General features: G+C 37.8%; 1 protein-coding gene across 2 annotated transcripts in view; it reads right to left on the reverse strand.

The window, feature by feature from the left end:
• Positions 1-18283, reverse strand: part of LOC124721475 (ATP-binding cassette sub-family C member 4-like) — a 275591-nt gene that overhangs the window by 68011 nt on the left and 189297 nt on the right. For both annotated transcript variants that reach the window (XM_047246470.1, XM_047246469.1), the window contains exons 13-16: positions 15930-16028; positions 11740-11933; positions 2866-3220; positions 2618-2768 (exon numbers count right to left, since the gene is read on the reverse strand). In XM_047246470.1, coding sequence (XP_047102426.1) covers positions 2618-2768; positions 2866-3220; positions 11740-11933; positions 15930-16028 — 799 coding nt within the window. The remainder of the gene's footprint in view (positions 1-2617; positions 2769-2865; positions 3221-11739; positions 11934-15929; positions 16029-18283) is intronic.

The raw sequence follows: 18283 nt of genomic DNA on the forward strand, positions 1-18283 counted from the left end.
GTCCCCAAAAGTTCAATGATTTCTTTATTAAATCTGTTGAAGATGTAGGAAACCTGATATCAATTCATCAGAGTTACTTTCTAAAAATGTTTGCAGAACACCAACAGACACAGGTATGTTTATGTTCTCCGAGGTCTCACCGAGTCATGTCCTAAGCATTGTAAAACGGATGAAATCTTCAGACAATGTAGATATATATGACATATTTTGTAATTTACTAAAGAAAGTAATAGACTATATATTCTGTATAAATAAATGCATATCTGATTGATATTTTCCCGAAGAACTCAAAGTGGCTAGGGTAGTTCCAATACATAAAAAGGGAGATATGGACTCACCTTCCAGTTACAGACCAATCTCCATAGTTCCAGCTTTTTCTAAAATACTGGAATGTGTAATTTACCAACAGCTATCTGTCTATTTTGAAAAATTAGGAATAATTAGTGAATCTCAGTATGGTTTTAGGAAAAAGTTGTCTACTGTGGATGCTATAGACTTTGTAGTCAAATACTTACATCAAGGGTTTGAGGATGAGGGCTATGCTCAACTCACATTTTGTGATCGAAGCAAAGCTTTTGACTGTGTAAAGCATAAGCCACTCGTAGAAAAACTGGAATTCTATGGCATTAGACATAAGAGCCTTAAATTAATAAAATCATATCTTCAGAATCGTAAGCAAGTTGTTTTTGTAGGGAGAGAAATGTCGAGTATAGAACAAGTCAAGGTAGGTGTTCCGCAGGGATCTGTGCTGGTCCCCTTTTTGTTCCTGATAATGATAAATGATCTGCCGTCATTTATCAAGTCCACCACTGTGTTGTATGCAGATGATACAACATTTCTTCATGCTAGTGATGATTTCAATAGCCTTAAAACTTGTGCAGCAAAGACAATTGACCAAGCATCCTATTGGTTCAAGGCAAATGGATTCCTGCTGAATGAAAACAAAACACAGCAGATGGTCTGTAGTCTTAGAGACAAGCTTCTGTCAGATGATCCAAGTTATGTCAAATTTTTGAGGGTATACATTGATGATAAATAATCGTGGGGTCAACATGTACAATATATTAGTGGTAAATTGTCAAGAGTTACTTACCTGTTAAGGCGACTTATGGATTGTGTTCCTGAAAAATATGTTAGAACATACAATTTTTCATTCTTTCAAAGTATAATAACATATGGAATTATCTTGTGGGGGAACTCTAGCTGTGTACATGACATATTAATACTGAAAAAAAAAGCTATTAGGATAATTACTGGTTCTGCATATAAGGCACACTGTAAACCATTGTTCTGTGAACAGAAAATCATGACTGTTCTAAACTTGTACATATACTATGTTCTAATTTATATGAAGAAGAAATAACCAGAAACAAAAACGAGAGAAAATGTACATAGCCACAATACAAGAAGGACTAAGTGCCTCTATATTCCTTACCACAGATTGTCAAAGTCACTCAACAGCTACGAAATAATGGGGTACAAATTATTTAATAATCTTCCTCAATCTGTTCAAGAATTACCTGAACAATTATTCAAACAAAAAATTTATGACTGGCTAGTCCTCCACCCATTCTATGATATAAGAGAATTTATCAACTGTAATATAATACTATAATGTTAACTACAAACCTGTTGTTTCTTTCAAACTATTAATTGTATTTTAGTATTCCAGAATGAGATTTTCACTCTGCAGCGGAGTGTGCGCTGATATGAAACTTCCTGGCAGATTAAAACTGTGTGCCCGACCGAGACTCGAACTCGGGACCTTTACCTTTCGCGGGCAAGTGCTCTACCAACTGAGCTACTGAAGCATGACCCACACCCAGTACTCACTGCTTTACTTCTGCCAGTATCTCATCACCTACCTTCCAAACTTTACAGAAGCTCTCCTGCGAACATTGCAGAACTAGCACTCCTGAAAGAAAGGATATTGCGGAGACATGGCTTAGCCACAGGCTGGGGGATGTTTCCAGAATGAGATTTTCACTCTGCAGCAGAGTGTGCGCTGATATGAAACTTCCTGGCAGATTAAAACTGTGCGCCTGACCGAGACTCGAACTCTGGACCTTTGCCTTTCGCGGGCAAGTGCTCTATTTTAGTATGTATATGACGTTGTCTATTGCTGTAATGGCCGAACAGCAATAAAATTATTATTATTATTATTATTATCACTTTTATAAAACCAGTTGCAATATGAATAGGAGATGCTGTGACAAATATCACAGACATTTAATGACACATTGAAAAGATAATTACTATGATCTTATGGCTAACCAAATACTAGCTGTCACCTCTGCTGATTCATCTCTTATAGGAAAATAAATGATTGCAGAAACATGGCAGTCTGTGTCTGTTATAGTCTTGAAATAGTTGTTAACATTATTTGCATATCACACCATAAAATTATTTCTGTGTAAAGTGCTAAATGATAAGACTAATCCCTCTTTGTATACATAGCCTCACAATTATTATAAAATTAAATGGAAATTCAGTAACACAGAAAAATTATATGTAACTGACAATCAAGAAATAAGATACATAAGTGGCAAATAAAATAATGGTAGCTGCTCATAAATGAAAGTAACTGGTATACTATGACTATGTAATTTATACTCACTCATTGCTTCAAGTTTCTTGGCCTCTCTAGCAGTTGATATTAGAACAATTGAGATGTAGTAGAAGAAAACAGCACAGATGACAATGGCAATAATAAGGTAATAGTTGACAATGATAACCATTACCATTATCCCACACAAAGTTAAATATATCTAAAAAATGAAGTGAAAGATTACATTTAAGATTATAATTGAATAAAAATAATTACATAGTGTTAATTTAACAAAATTTTCTAAAGAAGTTAAGTACCTGAGTCATGAAGAGCATAGCCTGTGGTAAAAGTTCATCCATTGCTCCTACATCTTTTGAGAACCGATTGAGGATTCGACCAGATGGATTTGTATCAAAAAAACGCATTTTTGAAAGTAGTAACGCTTCAAATGCCCTATTATGCAGGTTTCGAGATGCACGCATACACAATTTGAAGAAAGCTGCAGATCGAAGCAGTGTAAGAACTACACAACCTGCTACAAGAATACCATATCCTTCTACAAATGTTTCACTGGTTGGCTCATGATCCCACAGCTCTATCTTGTACTGATCTGTATCATTTGTTGCCACATGATATCCACTAGTAGAATATCTTTCTGCTTCCGTATTTGACCTGGAACAGTATTTAATAGCTATCTGTTTTACTGAGTATGGTATTGTGACAAAAGTATTATATAGTTAAAGGAAAAAAGGAGATGAAATTTCAGGGCCACAATCAAAGAGAATACATATACTAGTGAACATAATTTTCTTAAAAACCTGTAACTGCAAGAAGTCATTAGTGGTATCAGCTGATCATTTATTGGTGTAAAGTCTGATGTGAGACTCAGCACCATTCAGTAATAATTAACTGAACTTTACCATAAAAAATTGGGTTGCAGTAGTCTAGTTTTAGAGATAATTCATAAATTAAAATAATGTTTTATTTAATTATCATTGCTAATGTAATACTTCTTTTTTAATGTCTACAGTATGTAACCATGCATCAGACTACTACATCTAGATAATATTAAGGAATTATGAATCATTTGCCACCTTTTCAACATTTGACACTCATTTATGGGAATTTGTACACCTGTACAAACCAGCCGACAAAAAGACAGAGAAAAGTGCAGGTGATGAGATTTTGTTATTAAAGTTGTCTTTGCTCCTATTAATGCTGGCTGAACTATAGCCTAAGCCATTTTAAGTCTTATTGTTGCCCATGAATATGAAGACTGTTTCAGAGAGTGTGGCACTGCATCCCAAAAATTGAATCAGTCCAAAAACTGTGAACACTAAAGACAGTCTTTGTCAGTCTGGGAAAAGAAAATTGTGAACAGCATTGAATAATTGTAACTCTGCTGAGAAGAGTTCACTGAGGACACCATTAATATTGAACACAGTGTACGGTACTGCTGCTTATGCCATCACATCTGGTACACAGCATAGCTACAGAGGGCACCATCGATCAGGCAATCTTCAACTGTGGGGCAACATAGTTCTGATCAGTTACAAGCAAGATGGAGTTCATAAACAGGACACTACGCATCCACCACAAGACCTACAAACAGTTAACTCCATCCAACAATAGTTATGTCTGCCACCACAGAGGCTCCTGACACCAGGAACACTGTGACATAGATCACACATTGACAACCTTCTGCTGCTTGTGGATAAATGTGGACGCAGTCATACTTGGCCAGTGCATTGCAAGCAACAGTTGCCTGCAATTCCATTTGCAGTTATTCATCAGTCACTGATGAGTTCCATTTGCTGCCGTTGCAGCCCAGTTCCTGTTAACAAGTGATCATTAGACTGTAAACGCTGAGTGCCAAAGTGTCATTCACATCAGAGTGTAATATCTCTTTATATTCTACTAATTATCCCTTCACAATTCCATGAGTGAATTATGTTTCCTACTTGACCATCTATATACTCACAGAATTGATTTGCAAAGTAGTACAGTACTATTACTATTCCATGAGTGCATGATTACTCTTGGTAATATTCTCTCTGGTGTGTTGAGAGGACTTCTAGGATCTTCTCTGTGCCAAATAGCCGCATTGAATAATTGTAATTTTGCTATCGAGATTACTGGAAGAATGAGATTGAAAATATATTGTATGCTACTCAAGAAAATATATACTGAACATTTACATCAAAGGTGTGTAAGGAATTTCTTTATATATGTATTCTCTAATTGGAAATTTGCATGGATGTGTCGTTTCATTGGTAATCAGAAGGGAACTTCCGATGAATTGGAAATGAACCTGCAATTATTAGATCCAAGAGCTCCATTATTTCATCGGATAATTAAACTCTATCAAAGCAAACTTTCCACTTGATCTGAGGTTTCCCGACTGACTACGCAACACAAGAAAGCCAAGATATTTTATTTACACAGGATTGCAGATCGCTTCAAATCATCGAGACTGCAGACTAGGAGAGTCATCGTCCGATTCTGATTAAACAAGTAAAGCTTAATTATAACTTTCTTGAGCGACTGTGATGACTGTGATATGGCTACTTATGATGAGATCATTAATAAAATACTGATAACTAACTTTCCTCCACACTAACAACACAATATTAATTAAAATTATAAGAGCCTGAACAACTAACTGGTAATTAGAGCAGTACAGACTGAACATCTGTAAATCATATCATTCTCTTTTACTGTAAAAGGTTAGACGTGTGTAGGACTTTAACTACAAAGCCAAGCATCATACACCACTTAAGGTTGAGCATTAACTGTATTTTATTTTTAATAAATGATAATTTCTTGTTTGGCATTGTGTTGCTCATCATATCTGTGTTATAGTTACAACTACTCTGAGATCAAACCAGATGCTAGCATGCAAGCAAGCTACCCTGTACAGCGCCTATTTTCTGTGGTATAGGGTTTGCTTCCTGCTACCTTTCTCGTTGGACACCATGCTTGTCTTGGTGAACACAACAGTATATACAATTATTTAATGAAATTTTGTAACAATATGAAAATGTCAAATGAATTACATCAAAACACTTCCAAAAGTGATTAATATTTTGAGCAATAGTAGTGGCAGTGGAATATCAAAGAGGAAAATGACAGGGTTATAAATACAAAATCAAATAGTGGTAATGCAGGAGTAGGTTTAATAATGAATAAAAAAAATAGGAGTGTGGGTAAGCTACTACAAACAGCATAGTGAACGCATTATTGTGGCCAAGATAGATACGAAGCCCAAGAACACCACAGTAGTACAAGTTTATATGCCAACTAGCTCCGCAGATGACAAAGAGATTGATGAAATGTATGATGAAATAAAATAAATTATTCAGATAGTGAACGGAGGCGAAAATTTAATAGTCATGGGTGACTGGAATTTGATAGTAGGAAAAGGGAGAGATGGAAACATAGTAAGCGAATATGGATTGAGGGGAAGAAATGACAGAGGAAGCCACCTGGTAGAATTTTGCACAGAGCATAACTTAATCACAGCTAACACTTGGTTGAAGAATCATGAAAGAAGGTTGTATATATGGAAGAAGCCTGGAGATATTAGAAGGTATCAGACAGATTATATAATGGTAAGACAGAGATTTAGGAACCAGGTTTTAAATTGTAAGACATTTCCAGAGGCAGATGTGGACTCTGACCACAATCTATTGGTTATGAACTGTAGATTAAAACTGAAGAAACTGCAAAAAGGTGGGAATTTAAGGAGATGGGACCAGGATAAACTGACTAAACCATAGGTTGTACAGAGTTGCAGGAAGAGCGTAAGGGAACAATTGACAGGAATGGGGGAAAGAAATACAGTAGAAGAAGAACGGGTAGCTTTGAGGGCTGAAGTACTGAAGGCAGCAGAGGATCAAGTAGGTAAAAAGATGAGGGTTAGTAGAAATCCTTGGGTAACAGAATAAATATTGAATTTAATTGATGAAAGGAGAAAATATAAATATGCAGTAAATGAAGCAGGCAAAAAGGAATACAAACGTCTCAAAAATGAGATCGACAGAAAGTGCAAAATGACTGGGCAGGGATGGCTAGAGGACAAATGTAAGGATGTCGAGGCTTATCTCACTAGGGGTAAGATAGATACTACCTACAGGAAAATTGAAGAGACCTTTGGAGAAAAGAGAACCACTCGTATGAATATCAAGAGCTCAGATGGAAACCCAATTCTAAGCAAAGAAGGGAAAGCAGAAAGGTGGAAGGAGTATGTATATAGAGGGTCTATACAAGGGTGATGTACTTGAGGACAATTTTATGGAAATGGAAGAGGATATAGATGAAGATGAAAAGGAACATATGATAATGCGCGAAGAGTTTGACAGAGCACTGAAAGACCTGATTCGAAAGAAGGCCCCGGGAGTAGACAACATTCCATTAGAACTACTGACAGCCTTGAGAGAGCCAGTCCTGACAAAACTCTACCATCTGGTGAGCAAGATGTATGAGACAGGTGAAATACCCTCAGACTTCAAGAAGAATATAATAATTCCAATCCCAAAGAAAGCAGCTGTTGACATATGTGAAAATTACCGAACTATCAGTTTAATACATCACAGCTGCAAAGTAATAATACGAATTATTTACAGATGAATGGAAAAACTGGTAGAAGATGATCTCAGGGAAGATCAGTTTGGATTCCGTTGAAATATTGGAATCCGTGAGACAATACTGACCCTACGACTTATCTTAGAAGCTAGATTAAGGAAAGGCAAACCTACATTTCTAGCATTTGCAGACTTAGAGAAAGCTTTTGACAATGTTGACTGGAATACTCTCTTTCAAATTCTGAAGGTGGCAGGGGTAAAATACAGGGAGCGAAAGGCTATTTACAATTTGCACAGAAACCAGATGGCAGTTATAAGAGTCGAGGGATGTGAAAATGAAGCAGTGGTTGGGAAGGGAGTGGAGACAGGGTTGTAGCCTCTCCCCAATGTTATTCAATCTGTATATTGAGCAAGCAGTAAAGGAAACAAAATAAAAAATTGGAGTAGGTATTAAAATCCATGGAGAAGAAATAAAAACTTTGAGGTTCACCGATGACATTGTAATTATGGCAGACACAGTAAAGGACTTGGAAGAGCAGTTGAAAAGAATGGACAGTGTCTTGAAAGGAGGATATAAGATGAACATCAACAAAAGCAAAACTAGGATAATGGAATGTAGTTGAATTAAGTCGGGTGATGCTGAGGTAATTAGATTAGGAAATGAGGCACTTAAAGTAGTAAAGGATTTTTGCTATTTGGGGAGCAAAATAACTGATGATGGTCGAAGTAAAGAGGATATAAAATGTAGACTGGAAATGGTAAGGAAAGCGTTTCTGAAGAAGAGAAATTTGTTAACATCAAGTATCGATTTAAGTATCAGGAAGTCGTTTCTGAAAGTATCTGTATGGAGTGTAGCCATGTATGGAAGTGAAACATGGACGATAACTAGTTTGGACAAGAAGAGAATAGAAGCTTTCAAAATGTGGTGCTACAGAAGGATGCTGAAAATTAAATGGGTAGATCACATAACTAATGAGAAGGTATTGAATAGAATTGGGGAGAAGAGGAGTTTGTGGCACAACTTGACTAGAAGAAGGGATCGGTTGGTAGGACATGTTCTGAGGCATCAAGGGATCACCAATTTAGTTCAAATGGTTCAAATGGCTCTGAGCACTATGAGACTTAACTTCTGAGGTCATCAGTCCCCCAGAACTTAGTACTACTTAAATCTAACTAACCTAAGGACATCACACACATCCATGCCCAAGGCAGGATTCGAACCTGCGACCGTAGCGGTCGTGCGATCCCAGACTGTAGCGCCTAGACCCACTCGGCCACACCAGCCGGCTACCAATTTAGTATTGGAGGCAGCATGGAAGGGAAAAATCATAGAGGGAGACCAAGAGATGAATACACTAAGCAGATTCAGAAGGATGTAGGTTGCAGTAGGTACTGGGAGATGAAGAAGCTAGCACAGGATAGAGTAGCATGGAGACCTGCATCAAACCAGTCTTAGGACTGAAGACCGCAACAACAACAACAACATATTATGTAATCCCGTAAAATGAGGGAAAACATAACCTGTTTTTGTTGAACAAATTGACAATCAGTTGCACAAAAGAAATTTTGTTTCTTTCAGGTAGTTAGTGTTGTTCTTCAGAAAATCAGAATTACCACATTATCAGTGAGCATTAGAAATAAGCAGGTGTATGCAATATAGTACTGCAGTCATATATATCTTGGTACATGTACAAATATGGTACAAGGACAACAAACAATGAGTGCAAACATCAAGAGTTCTTGCATGATGTCTGCACTTGTCATTTCATGTCCTTATACCATGTTTGTGCAAGCACTATGATCTGTATGACTCCAGTATTATGCTGTATACACCAGCTTATTATGGACACTGACTAATAAAATGGGAATTTTAATCTTCCAAAGTCAGGCAATAAGTGCCTGAAACCAGTAAAGAAATAAAATTTATTTTGTGCAACTGGTTGCTGATGTTCTCAAAAAATGTACTTACAGTTGCTGAAGATGAATAAAGTAGTAAACATAAATAATAGGGTTAAAATAAGCAGCTAGGATATTGCAATTTATTGATGAAATCCACATCTAAATCCAATGTTTAGTGTGAGTACTATGGAATTTTTAATCAAGCAGAGCAGCAAAATTCAGACAGATGTGAGGCAACAATGTCTGGCCAATATTACAAAGGTTAGAAGGAATGGCAGTGAGAGAATCAAGGCTGCTAAAAGTGGGTGGCAGCCATGTCTCTCAGAGGTGCCAAATAGGTGTCCTGTATGTTCTAGAAAAGTGGCATAGGAATACTTCCAGTGAAACTAAAAATTAAGATGCAGTTTGATGGGAGAGGCACATCTTTGCAACAGCAGAATAGACTTGTTCCTGTCCCTGAAGAGGGGAGTACATGACAAAGTTAATCAGTAAATATACTGTTTGGATAAGTAAGGTATATCCTAAAAGTCTTGTGAGAGTTGCTCTGTTGGAGCTAGTAAAAATATTTTAAGTACTGATGTTACCAGAAGTGAAGCATCTGACATCACAGGCAGAAAAATATTTACAAACAGGAGTAGGGCCCCTTTGTTTGAGGATGATCGTGATGGCAGTTAGCTAAGAGCAGACCATGTCACTGGTGGGGGTCAGCCTCACTGGCATACTAAACTGAATTGGTGGTTTATTTAATGTTGTAAAGTAAAACCCTGTGAAATCACATATAAAAAGACTTTAACTGATGCACAAATGTTTTATTTTGAATGGTAACAGTAACTACAGAATTAGAAGGGTTTAGTTTGGATGAACAAAGCTTATTTTGGTTGACTGTGTCATGCCTCTCAAAAATACTATCTTACTGTGTATATTATAGGTTTTTTGTAAGTAATCACTGATGGCCTTATGGTCAGGATGTAATGGGGAAATATAACAGTAGTGGAGCACCTTATTATGAATGGTGCTAACCAATATCTTAAGTATCCTGACATTTCATACACAACATTCCACACAGCAGTATATCTAGTGTAGGAATCACTGAGTGTGTGGGATCTCCCACAGATGTTGCTAGTTTGTAAAAAGTATGGCGGGGAAATTATTACTCAGAATTAGTGGCTCACATGGAGGTTACTGAATTCTGACATGGTGCACATGCATATCTGATTTTGAATATAAGACTTACGCATCCCAATTTCATTAGAAGACACAAGACCTCAACAATATAGCCTGTTTTGATCAGATATGTTTATTACTTATTTTATGACCAGTTAACCTCTTCCCTGGATTACAATTTTATTCAGAGTGTACACATGTGACATCAACAGGAGTGCAATGTCAGAACCTGCACAGCATATGAAGGACAGGTGAGTTTTTCAGGCTACAGCATCATTATGTGTTGGCCTGCAGAAACAAACAGATGGTTTTGTTTTAGAGTGCGAATGTGGGTGCCTGCAGTGCAAACCGCTGCCAATCCACAGAAGTCTTTTTAATAGAGACGTTGTGTGTGTTGTGCTTTTCACCTAGCTTATAGAAATCAATGGGATATTAAGAGATAGGTGACTAAGTTACAAGTAACTCTTATGAACTATGTATAATTTAGTCTGTGTTTCAGTGTATTCATTAAGGTGTTAGGAAATGTTTCTTACAATTTAAATCTGTGGTTGGAAGAGTTCTCATATCTTGTCACACACTTTTTTCCAAGGAGAATTTTAAATATTTTTAAAATTTCCTTCCAACAAATTTAAAGAAATTCTGAGCAATTTACTCCATCTAATTTTGACAATTTGGAGTGCATAACACTTGCAATTTCTATGTGATCTTATAGATAACTTTTCATTGTGCACCAGCCAAGTCATAAACCACATTAGTGCTTTGAACATTTAAGACCACATACATTGTGAGGATGGGTCAATGAAAAAGAGAGGAAGGAAAATTATGATTTGATGGACCATCAACAATGAGGTTATTAGAATCAGAACACATGCTCAAAATGGACAAGGATTGGGAAGTAAGTTGGGGTACTGTTTTCGAAGGAATCAGCTTGGTATTGGCTTGAACTATTTACAGAAACAATGGACAACATAAATCTGGATGGCCAGATGAGCATTTGAACCCGTCTCCTTCTGAAGGGTCCAGTGTGCTTATCACAATGAAAGCTGCATGCACCCTCTGTCTATAAACTGAGTGGACTTTGCTCAGTGTAAATTCACATTTTAACTGATAGATTGTTGTATTTCTGAGGCACACATAGGGAAACAACTTGGCATTTGTTTAGAAAACTGTGGAAGTTTACCTAAAACTGCTTCTCTGACTGGCCAGGTTATCATATTAACAGTTATTAGTATAGTATGTGGATTCAGTCGTGGCCTGACTTGCCTTCCTTCATTGTAAACAAGCATGCTAAACATTATGATATAAAAGCAGGTTATTATATGGCATTGTACTTATGATTTATATGAGTGAATTATACTTATGTCTACAAATGACTTCAGTTATTTTTACAGGTGATGTTTACTGTCATGTCAGGCACCAATATATCTCTGTGGTAATTTGTTAACACATACATCTAGACATTTATTGTATTTTTCATATAGAAAACACTACATACTCCTCCTTTAAATGTAAACTACTAAACAGAGAATCTTTTTGTAAGCTTACCAATATGTCAACCAGTAGTCAGACCCACTTGTTGTAATTTGAGCAATCAAGAAAAAGAAAGGAATTACTGCAAGTGTGCACACATTTCCTCCTGCTCTGAAGTAATGCCAATATGTAGACCATGTGAATCCTTCTCCAATTTTTTCTTCCTGGTCGTCATCAAGCACCTTACCACTTTCTTCCAGCAACACACTCTTTAAAAAAGAAATTACAGTTAAGTCTAGCCCAATCTGTTTCCCCATACTTATTACAGTACTGGAAGAAAGGTCATTTATTTCCTAATGCATTATGTTTGTTTTACCTTCTTTGTCAATATAACCACTTATTGTAAACTAAAGGTGTTGCTGAAAACACAACAGTGTGTTATGATACCCATTGCATTAGGAACTGTGAGCTAAAGATTATTGTTCAGTAGCACAAAACTGGTAATCTAACTGCTGCTTTACATTTCAATCAAGACCAATAAATTTATATTGAAAAGCACTAAGATTACTCTAACATCACTTTAGAAAATATGAACATGTATTCAGGAATTCAATCTGTTGAGGATCTTTGAATCTCTTTCTATAAATCAAATAAACCATTTATAACAGTTAATTACTGTCAACTGAAATTCCCAAGAGGAGAAAAACTTAAGAACTATTGTATGAGTGGTACATTCTGATAGTCTTCTGCTGTGTCTCTCCTATAAGACAGCAACCTGCTACACACACGTCCTGTGAGTGGCACATGTCAGGCATCATCTGCCACAGCACGCATAACTGCCTGATCTGCGCTTGTATCATATGTTGGTAAATTGACTGGACAACAACAACATGTTAGTAGGCCATGTCATATCGATGCACAGTGACAGTATTTAGGCCAGTGCACAATAACAGAACAGCTGTTCATCTCAGTGATCGAACCATTAATTCCTTTTGGTTCTATGGATGATATACTGATGGCAGTAGTGGTCCATCAATGAGAATTCTTGCTAAGGAACCTTCAGCAAGCAATTGACATGCTGTGTTTAACTTCTAATCCCTACCAAGCTTAGGACAGTGACTTTACTTCTTTACATATTAGCCTTATGCCAACTAAGTGCATGTGGCCTCCCTTTGATGAGACTATGACTACCTGTGTCATTAACTCTAGAGCATTCCAAGTGAATATGAACTTGAACTTTGTTTTGTTAATCACTTTGGCCTTTGGCCAGTTAATCATTTCTTACCTTCCTTTTTGCACTCAAAGTACTAAATGAACTTTCATTGCAGGTAACTGAAAACTCTGTGAAGGAGACTTGTGTTCTTGAATATTTAATAAAATTGTTCTTGTTTACCTTGGCTGTGTTCTTATTGCACCTCAATCGTTGCACAACATTTCATTTATCGATGAAGATATAAAATTCGTGAATGTTTTGCCCTACCATTTGTTGACAAATGAACATTTTTACTAGCTCCAGTGCCACCTCTTGAAGTTTTGTCCCTTATCACTTGACAATGAGGATTTTTATGCCCCCAGTGACTCCAGTCCAAGATTCCTCCCAGTTGGTAATGGGGATTTTTCTAGCCCCTTTGGCTGCAGTGCCTCCACTGGCTCCAGTGCCACCTCCATGTTTGATCCTGGAACATTTGGCAATGATATATTGTTTTTAACTGACTTTCTCATCCTTGCCTTTAGACAGTCTTTCCTTTGGCTCCACGGCTCAAAAGTTTCACCCCACCACTAGTAACGGCTTCAACCTTTTGTCCCACCATTGACAACAGCTTCTACGTTTCATCCCACTATTGGCAATGGGATAAACATTTTCATTGGCTTCATAATCACCATTGTCTCTGCACCACTGCCAAACATTTCATCTCATCAACTGGCAATTAGTCAGAAGAATTTTTCATCACCTCCACTGTCACCATTGGCTCCAGAACCACCTGTCAACTTTTGTCCTATCAACTGAAAACAAGTACATTTGTCTTCAACATAGAAGTGATTCCCTAAGTCTTATCTTTTTTGCGAAACATGCAGCAGATGCTAGCCAGTGTCATCATGACACCAGAGGTACCCACCAGTCATCCCCAATGCACATCCAAGACCAACCACTGCTGGCCAATACTGTTGCAGCTTCCTACTTCTGGCACATGGCCAGAATCCTCATCCTAATACTGCACCACACATGGACCTTACAGTGACTCCTACCAACAATGCTCTGCTATTGAGCCCATTTCCTTTTCCCTGCCCTAGCCCATGTGTAATCCACACACACAATTTCTGATTCTCTTTCCTGTGCCTAATCCACACACACATTTTATGAATATCCTTTCTGTGCCTAATACACACACACACACACACACACACACACACACACACACACACACAGTGTTCTTCTGCTCATGTATGCTCTCCAGGCACAGTTTTTCTACCTTTTGGGTGCTCTCACCCTCACATCCATCCTCTGGGTGCAATTTTACCATGTCATGTCAATGTTGCTTTCACACCACACCATCAGCCATCTGCATAAAGTATATCTATAACTACATTTTGTATCATTGCTGATTCATTCCAGATAGCTTGCTCCTTGGCTGCTACCAGCCTTGCCAACTGCTCCAAATGTGCCTGCACCTGGACCCTAGCCTATGGACATGGCTGGAGGCCATCTCTGACATCACTTCCTCAGGGCAAACACCACAACACCTCCTCACCCTATGTATCCTGACAGAGCTGCCAGATCTTGAAAAAGAGGGGAGATAGAGTCGCAACCATAACTCTTCACTAATATGACTTCAACATTTACGCCCTGTGGGAAGGGATGCTGTGACCCTCCTACAAGATAGAGGCCTGTGACACACTTGCATCCCTTAAGTAGTCATGCTTCAGGCATCATCTGCCACAACAGACACAAGTACCTGCATGCCAAATACTGGTCCATGCTTGTCTCATTTTTTGGTAAGTATTTTCCAACATGATGTTACATGCCTACTAGCAGGCTGTGCCTTATCCATACACAGTGGCAGTATTTATGCCAGAGCTCAATCACAGAATGACAGTTCTGTGTCAACTGTTGAACCAGTTATTCCTTCAAGTTCTCTAGGCCAGATGCCAACTACAGTAGTGGTCCATCAATCAGAGCTCTTGCTAAGGAACCTTCATTGGACAGTCACTGTGCCATGTTTAACTTCTAATCCCTGCTGAGCATAGGGTGGTGAGTTTACTTCTTCAGACTTGGCTTTATGCTCGTTAAGGGCACATGGCTTCCCTTTGCCAAGACCATGACTACTTGTGTTATTATCTCCAGAACGCTCCAAGTGAATCTGAGCTTGAAACTTTTTTGTTATTCACTTTGCTCTTTGGCCAGTTATCGTTTTTTGCCTTCCTTGCTGGGCTTCAAAGTACCAAACAAACTTTCATGTGTGGGTAACTTTTAACTCCATGAAGGAGGTTTGTGTTCTTGAATATTTAATAAACTTGTTCTACATTGTTTGCCTGGTCTGTTTTCTCATTCTTATAATATTTATGGAATATTCCATAGGTTCTTGGAAGAAAATACACATATTAAAACCTGTATACACAATATTAATGTTCCACAATAATATTTATTCAATAGTTTGTTATGAATTAGCTTTTGGCTTCTTAGGCCATCATCAGATAACTTATGTCTGTATTTCTCTTTGTTTCAATACTGTCTTCTGATTTTAAAGTAGTAATTTATCTGTCGATCTTGCTAAATCATTTGTTCAAATGTGTGTGAAATCTTATGGGACTTAACTGCTAAGGTCATCAGTCCCTAAGCTTACACACTACTTAACCTAAATGAACCTAAGGAAAAACACACACATCCATGCCCGAGGGAGGACTCAAACCTCCGCTAAATCATTTGTTCCAAAATTTCCTGCAGTCACATGTTTGTATGAGAATTACTTCTTTCATTTTTCCTATTAGTACATACAGACGTGCAGATCAGATGAACACACGTGCGCATGGGCGAGTTACCGGTTTCTCTTTTTATTTCATGGCCCCCACTACTTCTTCCACTCCAGATGTTAAATGAAATGTATTTCAAGGATATTTCGACTATGATTGTCTGATATGAAGTAACTTGTCTTAATCATTTACATATGAGAATACCATGTGTTAATCATGTCATATCTTATAGGTAGATTCTTTAAACATTCTAAGGATAACTTAGGAGGCTTATAATTTCCATGAGCTATACTTACCACTTCAGCTAATTCAGATGTGTCTCCTCTGTTTGGAACATGGACATCAGTGTTCCTCTTAGAGCCGATCCGCACTGAACGTCTGATGAGCTTTTCTTCCTGTCACATGAAAGGAAAAAAACAATGAAAATATGGAACATAGAGTTCTCTGGTGATTTAATAAATCAATTACTTTACTGCACATAAAATCAAAATAAAATTCTGTACATAATTTTCACTTTTTTAAAAATAGTTATTCAGAACCTGTGAAAGAGTGTATGAAGTATATCCAAAAGTACCTGTAAATGAAAAAAAAAGGATGTGGAAGGAGGGTGGAGAGCCACCAAATGCCAATAAAAATGTCAGATCATTTCACTTAAGGTATGCGGAAGGATATTAGTTCTTTTATAAAAGCATATTGTATATGTATAGGTGTCAACTGGATTAAAATCCCTGTCATTGTAAAACTCAACAAACAATTATAAAACAAATGTATCAACCAGCTTTATAGTGGTGCTCCTTAAGGGCAATTACACTGCTGGATTGCAGGGAAAGTGATCCACATAAAACATCCTACTTTGGTTGCCCTGTACTATACTTTTTTTATTTTCATGCCATATTTCACATTTTTAAGGGTCTCCTCACTGCAGGTAAACATGACAAACAGTGTACCTAATATAAACCTACTCTCAGTACTTTTATCTTAAATCTTTTCCTTTGATTCTTTACTCTCTCTCTCTCTCTCTCTCTCTCTCTCTCTCTCTCTCTCTCTCTCTCTTCCCTTGTTTGAACTCAGATGAACAACCCTGTTTAATCTATAGTCTGACATATTAGTCTTGCATCCTCAACCAGAAGACTGGTTTGACACCCCAGGCAGGGTCCTATTATAGATGGTATACCATTGTTTTCCTCAAACCTCTGTACTAACTTATCCAGACCTAATGATCCTATGGTGTAAAGGAGACTCTGAACCATGGGCTATATGCCATTTTCACCAGAGACAAAACAAGTGGCAATTACAGAAAAAATTCTCTAGGTGACTGATGATTGAAACTTCAATCTTTGGAATTTTAGCCTGATACTTCTCCACTCAGCTCACAACCAACATTTCATTCTGAATATAATTAAGATTTTTGTTAACATAATGATTTATTTTAATAAGAGAAACCAATATCCCTGCTTTAAAACTGACTCTGAGGGGAAATCAGTGATTGAAAGTAATTTAAGTGCTCTCTTCTTTCTTTGCGTACATTTGAGAACATATGAAATCATTTTTATATGACAATATTATGAGAAGATTGGTTACTACTCACCATACAGAGAAAACATTAAGTTGCAGACAGGCACAACAAAAAGACTGCTATCCATTTGAGCTTTTAGCCAAAAGGCCTTCTTAACAGTAGAAAAAACACACACTTTCACACAAGCACAACTCACACATACAAGACTGCTGTCTCTGGCCACTGAGGCTGGATTGCATACAGCAACTATGCTTGATGGAAGAAGCAATCTGTGGGTGGTGCATCTAAGGAGATGGGTGGGCGGTGGAAGGGGAGGGATGGCAGGATGGGGTTGAGTGAAGGTATAGTGCTGCTCAGACCTGTCCAGCTATTTCAATGTAGCCCTCTTTAGCTCAGCCAGAATGTGAGGAAGGTACTTATGATGATGCAGATGTTCATGAGGTACATGCAATATGCACATGCACTATCATCTTGAAAGACAATCCAATGACCAAAATGTTAACAATAGGGCTGAAAATAGGCTGGAGGATAATGTCCTGATACCGTACAGTACTCAAATTACCACTGATGTTGATGAGAAATGACAACCAGCTCAAACCATGAATGATTCATGTCCCTGTACGACCCATAGGACTTCATGTCTGACACATGTATTGATAGTTGGCCATCTCCACACTTTTTCTAGGACAATAATATAAAGTAAATTCGTATGGCATGATTGGCTCAACTTGCACGCCCTTAATCTATCCCTATCCTACTGGAGAAAGGGGACTTACAGCATAACATAGAATCCAAACTATGCGTCACTCCTAGCATACCTTTCTATGCGGCCGTGCATTATCCTGCTGAAATGTAGGGTTTTGCAGGGATCTAATGAAGGGTAGAGCCACGGGTCATAACACATCTGAAATGTAGCGTTCACTGTTCAAAGTGCCGTCAGTGAGAACAAGAGGTGACAGGGACGCGTAACCAATGGCACCGAATACCATCACACCGGGTGATACGCCAGTATGGCGATGACGAATACACGCTTCCAATGTAGGTTCACTGCGATGTCGACAAACACGGATGTGACCATCATGTTGCTGTAAACAGAACGTGGATTCATCCGAAAAAATGACGTTCTGCCGTTCG

Source organism: Schistocerca piceifrons, chromosome X (genome assembly GCF_021461385.2).
Source record: "Schistocerca piceifrons isolate TAMUIC-IGC-003096 chromosome X, iqSchPice1.1, whole genome shotgun sequence".
Lineage (NCBI taxonomy): Eukaryota > Metazoa > Arthropoda > Insecta > Orthoptera > Acrididae > Schistocerca > Schistocerca piceifrons.